This window comes from Oncorhynchus mykiss, chromosome 7 (assembly GCF_013265735.2).
Source record: "Oncorhynchus mykiss isolate Arlee chromosome 7, USDA_OmykA_1.1, whole genome shotgun sequence".
Classification (NCBI taxonomy): domain Eukaryota; kingdom Metazoa; phylum Chordata; class Actinopteri; order Salmoniformes; family Salmonidae; genus Oncorhynchus; species Oncorhynchus mykiss.
The window spans coordinates 1-9,561 of NC_048571.1; the positions used below are offsets into that span (position 1 = coordinate 1).

Here is a 9,561-nt window from a genome sequence, read left to right on the forward strand (position 1 = left end):
AATACAACTTTAGTTATTTTTTAACGTAAATAATCGATAAAATTGAAGATGGCATGATCCTGGTGTTCAATACAGGAGGAAAACAATCTGTAGCTAGCTTTCTGGTCACGCGCCTCGATCTAACAGTTACACTACAAGTTGACCCTCGTTCTGAACATTACACAAAGGAAAACCTCAACCAATTTCTAAAGACTGGCCAGTAGTTGTTTGGTTTGATTTCATGTGTCTCAGAAGAGCAGAAGGAGAGAGCATTGTTTTTTGGAGCAGGGTAACCGATAAAAGTGTGTTATATCTGGAGTTTCGCTGGAAGAGTGAAGGGTGTCTGCCTATGTTGTGAAAATATTCAGTCAATAATATTTCTCACATACACATTTCTCCCCTGTGAGTTCAAATATACTTTTATTACAGAGTAATTATCAGCCTTGCTGGTTCATGAAAACTACTAACTTTCCAGCCTTGGCACACACTCTTTATACAGGTTTCATCTTTACGTCACACACATAGAAACTCCTCTTTATGTTAATGATTAGCCCCTCTGGCATTGAGCCACCATTATCTTTTTGCCTTGCACTAATTTTAGTTTGGTTTCATATTAGGGATGGAAACATTAGAGCCATAGCAATGGTTAATAAATAAACAGTCATGGTCACTCCCCAGACAGGTGCATGTCTAATGGGGTATAATGACCTAGACACACATATATATATAGTGCACTCATCCAGCTGACGACTACAAAATGTGTAATGGACACATATGTACTGGTAGATTTCCAATACCTACTGATGTGATGCTGGGATATGTATGATACGCATTGAGAGCTATTGTGAATAAACCACTGCAGTTATGAAATTGATAAAATAATGGCCATGTATCAAGTGTGTGCCAACGGAATATTTTTGGTATTTATTAGGATCCCCATTAAACGCTGCAAAAGTATCAGAATTGTTTACTTCTCAAACCCAGGCTTGGTCTGCTTCGCAAGCGTTCTCTGAAGTCTCGCGTTTTTACGTCTCTGGGTTGAGAAACTGGGAGTGGGGAAACAGGAAGTTCCGCGCAGGCGCGCATCATTCTTCAGAATAAAGGATACGCCAGAATTGTGCAGCCGAGACGACAACTTCTGTGTCCGTGTATTACTACTGGTATGTAATAGCACGTTATAATATCGAAATAACATGTCAGGTAGTAAATGCGTCAAGTTATTATCACGTTTAATGAAGGTTTTTGTGCTATTTTTGTGTCAAACCGCGTGGGTTAACGTGATCACTTTTCTACAAGTCACATAGTTATAGACTTTGGGTTAGTCTGAGTGGATGTAACGTTATATAATTTCGTCAAGGTATTTTCATTAAGGATCAATCTATTTGAGATTTCTGGTTCGTTTTACATGTCGTTTTTTTTTTTGTGTAAAATTCACGAGCTGATAAAATGGGCGGTTTCCACTCAGTCTGCATCAACACACTTCAGTGCAGGCAGTGAGGGTGCAGCAGAGACCATTTCACGATTGTACTACTGTTTTGAAGCTTAATGTAATGATGATCAGTTTTCTACATGTGTACTAATATTCAGAGACATTCAGTTGTTTCTGTCTATCTATCAATGTTACTATGGTGTGAAAGGAAATACTATTGGTTTTTGATTGGAATAATACAGTGATTGAATAATACAGACAATATTATTCAGGAAAATAGTACATAGTGCTGCCTAAAACATACTACAACCTTGTACTAAATGTTTTTGGGGGCATGTATGTAAATTCAGGAAGTCTACTATAGATTAACTGCATTCACAGTTGTGTAGCCTAATTTAAAGTGTATACTTTGTCTAATGTGAATTAATTAATGTTGTGTCAATGCTTAGTTACCAGATCTATTGAAATGAGATCAGTGCTTGACTTGGACAGCAGCTCACCAGAGCTGAGTACCAGCACCTCAAATTTCTACTGTTTGAGCTCATGTTCCTCTTAGAATATTAGCTCAACAGTATTGTGGAGCTCCTACACCTAAATATAAACCGTATTTTTAGATAATAAAGTAAGTCTTGGCAGTTCTGGCACTAACTTTTGTGTCCGGTCATTGTTACTACAGGCTGACTCAGATTAAGTCTGAGGCCGGTAACATCAACAGTGAGGACAATCCCAGCCTGCCTCTCTCCTTCCACACTGAGTTCAAACCTACATTCACTGGGTCCTGATTGTGACAGTGGGGCCCAGTTTGCACTGCAGGATCCAGAGATGGCATCAGTGAAGCTGGAAGACTGCAGTCAAACACTGGAGCTGAATGTCAACATTAAAGCTGAAGAAGAGGAGGAGAAGATTGGGAAATCGTTTTTTCATGGTAAGAGCAGGTTCTATCTAACTAAGTTGGTGTTTTTCATTCCAACTTCCCACTGTGTATGAAAAGTTGCTGTAGAACTGTTTTATTTTATTTCACCTTTATTTAACCAGGTAGGCCAGTTGAGAACAAGTTCTCATTTACAACTGCGACCTGGCCAAGATAAAGCAAAGCAGTGCGACAAAAACAACACGGAGTTACACATGGGATAAACAAACATACAGTCAATAACACAATAGAAAAAATCTAAATGCAGTGTGTGCGAATGTAGTAAGAGTAGGGAGGTAAGGCAATAAATAGGCCATAGAGGTGAAATATTTACAATTTAGCATTAACACTGAAGTGATAGATGTGCAGATGATGATGTGCAAGTAGAGATACTGGGGTACAAAAGAGCAAAAATAAATAACAATATGGGATGAGGTAGTTGGGTGGGCTATTTACAGATGGGCTGTGTACAGGTGCAGTGATCTGTAAGCTGCTCTGACAGCTGATGCTTAAAGTTAGTGAGGGAGATATGTCTCCAGCTTCAGTGATTTTTGCAATTTGTTCCAGTCATTGGCAGCAGAGAACTGGAAGGACAGGTGGTCAAATGAGGAGTTGGCTTTGGGGATGACCAGTGAAATATGCCTGCTGGACCGCATGCTACGGGTGGGTGTTGCTATGGTGACCAGTGAGCTGAGATTAGGTTTGGCTTTACCTAGCAAAGACTTATAGATGACCTGGAGCCAGTGGGTTTGGCGACGAGTATGAAGCGATGGCCAGCCAACGAGAGTGTACAGGTCGCAGTGGTGGGTAGTATATGAGGCTTTGGTGACAAAACGGATGGCACTGTGATAGACTGCATCCAATTTGTTGAGTAGAGTGTTGGAGGTTATTTTGTAAATGACATCGCCGAAGTCAAGGATCGGTAGGATAGTCAGTTTTACGAGGGTATGTTCGGCAGCATGAGTGAAGGAGGCTTTGTTGCGGAATAGGAAGCCGATTCTAGATTTAATTTTGGTTTGGAGATGCTTAATGTGAGTCTGGAAGGAGAGTTTACAGTCTAACCAGGCACCTAGGTATTTGTAGTTGTCCACATATTCTAAGTCAGAACCGTCCAGAGTAGTGATGGACGGGCGGGCAGGTGCAGGCAGCGATCGGTTGAAGAGCATGCATTTAGTTTTACTTGCATTTAAGAGCAGTTGGAGGCCATGGAAGGAGAGTTGTATTGCATTGAAGCTCGTCTGGAGGGTTGTTAACACAGTGTCCAAAGAAGGGCCAGAAATATACAGAATGGTGTCATCTGCGTAGAGGTGGATCAGAGAATCACCAGCAGCAAGAGCTACATCATTGATATATACAGAGAAAAGAGTTGGCCCGAGAATTGACCCCTGTGACACCCCCATAGAGACTGCCAGAGGTCCGGACAACAGGCCCTCCGATTTGACACACTGAACTCTATCTGAGAAGTAGTTGGTGAACCAGGCTAGGCAGTCATTTGAGAAACCAAGGCTGTTGAGTCTGCCGATAAGAATGCGGTGATTGACAGAGTCGAAAGCCTTGGCCAGGTCGATGAAGACGGCTGCACAGTACTGTCTTTTATCAATGGTGGTTATGATATCGTTTAGTACCTTGGGTGTGGCTGAGGTGCACCCATGACCAGCTCGGAAACCAGATTGCATAGCTCAGATCCATGACCACGGTTGCTCTACTGTTTTGAAGCTGAATGTAATGATTATCGGTTTACTACATGTATAATAATATTGACACATTCAGTTTGTCTTTATCTATAAACGTTACTATGGTGTGAACAGGAAATACAATTGTTTTTTGAAGTAAAACAGTGAATAAAGGTTATCAATTAAAATGTCACATAGTGATGCCTAAAACAAACCGTAACCTTGTACTAAATGGTTTGAGTCTTTTATGCATTTATCTACTACAGGTTAAGTATTATCTCAAAAGTATTGTGGAGCTCCTGCACTTAAATATAAACAGTAGCGGCACCCAAAATGAGTATCGACAACTATTTCAGTCCAAGTGAAGCACTGAATTAGATAATTGAACAAGAAAAAATAGAATATATTTTATAGAGAAGAAAGACCTTGCCAGAACTTTCAATAAAATAACTTTTGGGTCTGTTTCTCTTCTACTACTTGCCGACTCAGGTATGAGGCCGGTAACATCAACAGTGAGGACAAACCCAGCCTGCCTCTCTCCTTCCACACTGAGTCCAAACCTACAGTCACTGGGTCCTGATTGTGACAGTGGAGCCCAGTTTGTACTGCAGGATCCAGAGATGGCATCAGTGAAGCTGGAAGACTGCAGTCAAACACTGGAGCTGAATGTCAACATTAAAGATGAAGAAGAGGAGGAGAAGATCGGGAAATCTGTTTCTCATGGTAAGGGCAGGTTCTGTCTAATTTTGTTGTTCATTCCAAATTCCCACTGTGTATGAAAAGTTGCTGTAGAACTGTTTCATGATGAACTGTTTCAATGAGAAGGTAGATGTTTATTTCATGCTACTGACACTTTCATGGTTTGACACCAATATTGTCAGCATTTGTTTTATTAACTGAGCTATCTGGAGTGTTCAGAGAGTAGAATAAAGAAGTGAAGTAGACAAACTGCCAGTGTTTTTAAAGTTCTATGAAGTGAGGTCTGTATAGTTTCTAACCCTTGTGATAGTGAGTGGAGGATGATATGAAGTGAGTCTGTGTAGTTACTAACCCTTGTGATAGTGAAGTGGAGGATGATATGAAATGAGTCTGTAGTTACTAACCCTTGTGATAGTGAGTGGAGGATGATATGAAATGAGTCTGTGTAGTTACTAACCCTTGTGATAGTGAGTGGAGGATGATATGAAATGAGTCTGTAGTTACTAACCCTTGTGATAGTGAATGGAGGATGATATGAAATGAGTCTGTAGTTACTAACCCTTGTGATAGTGAGTGGAGGATGATATGAAATGAGTCTGTAGTTACTAACCCTTGTGATAGTGAATGGAGGATGATATGAAATGAGTCTATAGTTACTAACCCTTGTGATAGTGAGTGGAGGATGATATGAAATGAGTCTGTGTAGTTACTAACCCTTGTGATAGTGAGTGGAGGATGATATGAAATGAGTCTGTGTAGTTACTAACCCTTGTGATAGTGAGTGGAGGATGATATGAAATGAGTCTGTGTTAGTTACTAACCCTTGTGATAGTGAGTGGAGGATGATATGAAATGAGTCTGTGTAGTTACTAACCCTTGTGATAGTGAGTGGAGATGATATGAAATGAGTCTGTGTAGTTACTAACCCTTGTGATAGTGAGTGGAGGATGATATGAAATGAGTCTGTGTAGTTACTAACCCTTGTGATAGTGAGTGGAGGTATGATATGAAATGAGTCTGTGTAGTTACTAACCCTTGTGATAGTGAGTGGAGGATGATATGAAATGAGTCTGTGTAGTTACTAACCCTTGTGATAGTGAGTGGAGGATGATATGAAATGAGTCTGTGTAGTTACTAACCCTTGTGATAGTGAGTGGAGGATGATATGAAATGAGTCTGTGTAGTTACTAACCCTTGTGATAGTGAGTGGAGGATGATATGAAATGAGTCTGTGTAGTTACCTAACCCTTGTGATAGTGAGTGGAGGATGATAGAGCTCAACATTTTCATGATACTTATAGAATAGTTTTATTCCCCTTTTGTATTTCACAGCCTACTTATATAAATACTACAGGTAGCCTAGTGGTTAGAGCGTTGGACTAGTAACCGAAAGGTTGCTGGGTCGAATCCCTGAGCTGACAAGGTAAAAATATGTTGTTCTGATGTTCTGTCCATGAGCCCACTGTTCCCCGGGCACTGAAGACGTGGTTGTTGATTATGGCAGCCCCCCCCTCCACCTCTCTGATTAGAGCGGTTGGGTTAAATGTGGAAGACACATTTCAGTTGAATGCATTCAGTTGTACAACTGACTAGGTATCCCCTCTCCCATTCAGGAAGAATTTAGACCCCTTGACTTCTTCCTCATTTTGTTACTTACAGCCTCATTCTAAAACTGGATTAAATAAAACATGTTCCTCATCAATCTACACAATACCCCATAATGACATCACAATACCCCATAATGACATCACAATACCCCATGACATCACAATAACCCAATAATGACAAAGCAAACACAGGTTTTTAGAAATGTTTTTCAAATTTTATCAACAATTTGAAGCAGAATACATTATTTCCATAACTATTCAGACTCTTTGCTATGAGACTCGACATTGAGCTCCGATGCATCCTGTTTCCATCCTTGAGATGTTTCTACAACTTGATTGGAGTCCATCTGTGGTAAATTCAATTGATTGGACATTATTGGAAAGGAACACACCTGTCTATATAAGGTCCCACAGTTGACAATGCATGTCAGAGTAAAAACCAATCCATGAGGTCGACGGAATTGTCCGTAGAGCTCCATGAAAGGGAATATTCACAAGCTGGTAAAATGGAAGCGCCCAGTCGGTTTGCGTCAGACTTCAGTGCAGGCAGTGAGGGTGCAGCAGAGAGAAACAATTTCACAGTTACACTACTGTTTTGGAGCTGAATGTAATGATTATCAGTTTCTACATGTGTACTAATATTGAGACACATTCAGTTGTTTCTATATTTATCTGTAAATATTACTATGGTGTGAACGGGAAATACTGTAGGCTTTTGATTTAAATAATACAGCGAATACAAGGTTATTCAGGAAAATAGTACATATTGCTGCTTAAAGCATACTGAAACCTTGTATTAAATGGTTTTTGGGTCATTTATGCGAATTTGGGAAAATCTACTAGAGGTTAAGTGCACTTACGTTGTGTATACAAATTTAAAGCAGGTACTTTGTCTAATTTTTTATGAATTAATGTTTTGTTTTTAATGCTTATCTACCTGATCTATTGAAATGAGATCAGTGCTTGACTTGGACTGCAGCTCACTGGTGCTGAGTACCAGCACCTCAAACTTCTACTGTTTGAGCTCATGTTCCTCTTATAGAATATTAGCTCAACAGTATTTTGGAGCTCCTGAACCTAAAAATGAGTACCGGCACACATATCAGTCCAAGTCAAGCGTTGAATTAAATGATTGAACAAGAAGAAATATCATATATTTTTTTGAGGATAAAGAAAGTGCCATAAATGTCAACATCAACAGTGAGGACAGACCCAGCCTGCCTCTCTCCTTCCACACTGAGTCCAAGCCTACAGTCACTGGGTCCTGATTGTGACAGTGGAGCCCAGTTTGCACTGCAGGGTCCAGAGATGACATCAGTGAAGCTGGAAGACTGCAGTCAAACACTGAAACTGAATGTCAACATTAAAGATGAAGAAGAGAAGATTGGGGAAATCTCTTTCTCATGGTAAGAGAATACAAAGATTGTGCAAAACTGTCATCAAGGCAAAGGGTGACTATTTGCTGAATCACAAATATAATGCATTTTGATTTGTTTAACACTTTTATGTTGTATGTTTTTTTGGGTTACTACATGATTCCAAGTGTTATTTCATAGTTTTGATGTCTTCACTATTATTCTACAATGTAGAAAAATTGTAAAATTAAGAAACCCTTGAATGAGTATGTGTTCTGAAACTTTTGACCTGTAGTGTATATCTCACAACTGACTGGTTCTTCTGATTTTGTTCAAACAGGAAACCATGTTGAGACATTCTCTACATCCAGAGAGCAACAGCAGGAAGATCACAGAGCTAAGAGGTCTCACCACTGCCCACATTGTGAGGAGAATTTTTCAGTTATATCAACACTAAAAATACACCTAAAAATACACCTAGGAGAGAACCTGTATTCCTGCACTGACTGTGGGAAGAGTTTCTCAACATCAAAGGTTCTAACAGTTCATCAGAGAGTGCATACAGGAGACAAGCCTTACTCCTGCTCTGACTGTGGAAAGAGTTTCTCTCAACTGGGCACCTTAAAACGACATGAACGTGTACACACAGGAGAGAAGCCTTACTCCTGCTCTGACTGTGGAAAGAGTTTCTCTCGACCCGATGACTTAAAAACACACAAACGTATACATACAGGAGTGAAGCCTTACTCCTGCTCTGACTGTGGAAAGAGTTTTTCTCGACTGGGCCACTTCAAAACACATAAACGTATACATACAGGAGTGAAGCCTTACTCCTGCTCTGACTGTGGAAAGAGTTTCTCTCAACTGGGTGAATTAAAAATACATGACCGTATACATACAGGAGTGAAGCCTTACTCCTGCTCTGACTGTGGAAAGAGGTTCTCTCAACTGAACAGCGTGAAAACACATGAACGTATACACACAGGAGAGAAGCCCTACTCCTGCTCTGACTGTGGAAAAGTTTCTCTAAACTGGACAACTTAAAAAGACATGAACGTATACATACAGGAGTGAAGCCTTACTCCTGCTCTGACTGTGGAAAGAGTTTCTCTCGACTGGGCCACTTAAAAACACATGAACGTATACATACAGGAGTGAAGCCTTAATCCTGCTCTAATTGTGTAAAATGCTTCACATCAACTCACCTAAAAGTTAATCAGAGAACACACAAGGGAGAGAAGCCTTACTACTGCTCTGACTGTGGAATGTGCCTGTTAAAAAGACACCAAGGTAAAGAAGAGAAGACTTACCACATAAAGAAGAGAAGACTTACCACTGATCTGACTATGTTATTATTTTTGTAAACAACAGCTGAGCTAAAAGTTCATCAGAGAACAGACACAGGAGAGAAGCCTTACTTCTGCTCTGACTGTGGCAGGAGTTTTCTCCGGCCAGATTGGCAATGTAAAGACACACCAACTGATACACACTTGAGAGAAGCCTTATCACTGCACTGACAGTGAGAAGAGATTCTACAATTTGGGCCATTTTAAAAAGACACCATTGTGTACATAAAGGAGAGGCCTCATCAGTTCTCTCAGACCCGCTAAGGTTAGCCACTCCGCTTAATTCTCATGTCATTAAATAATTGGCGATGTTGAATTGGATCAAATGATGAAAGTGTATAGAACACTATTGTTGTCCTATTGTTTCTCACTGTGAGAGAACAATGCAGATAAAAGGGAGCGTTGTAGAATGTTATCCTCTCTTTACTTTACTGATCAGTGTGCACCTTGTCAATTTTGGTGTGTTTTGTTAGCTTCTACTGTAAAGATATTGAGATGACCTTGGATTTGCCCTTAGGGTTGAATATCCTCTGTGAGGCGTCTCACTATGGAGTCTGATGGTT

At 40.2% G+C, this 9,561-nt stretch overlaps 1 protein-coding gene across 1 annotated transcript; it reads left to right on the forward strand.

The window, feature by feature from the left end:
* Positions 1-4,367: 4,367 nt before the first annotated feature.
* LOC110495589 (gastrula zinc finger protein XlCGF7.1-like) lies at positions 4,368-9,077 on the forward strand. Its single transcript, XM_036981913.1, has 2 exons — positions 4,368-4,714; positions 7,993-9,077. The coding sequence occupies exons 1-2, from the start codon at positions 4,483-4,485 to the stop codon at positions 8,694-8,696; spliced, it is 936 nt and encodes a 311-aa protein (XP_036837808.1). The 5' UTR covers positions 4,368-4,482; the 3' UTR covers positions 8,697-9,077.
* Positions 9,078-9,561: the final 484 nt, after the last annotated feature.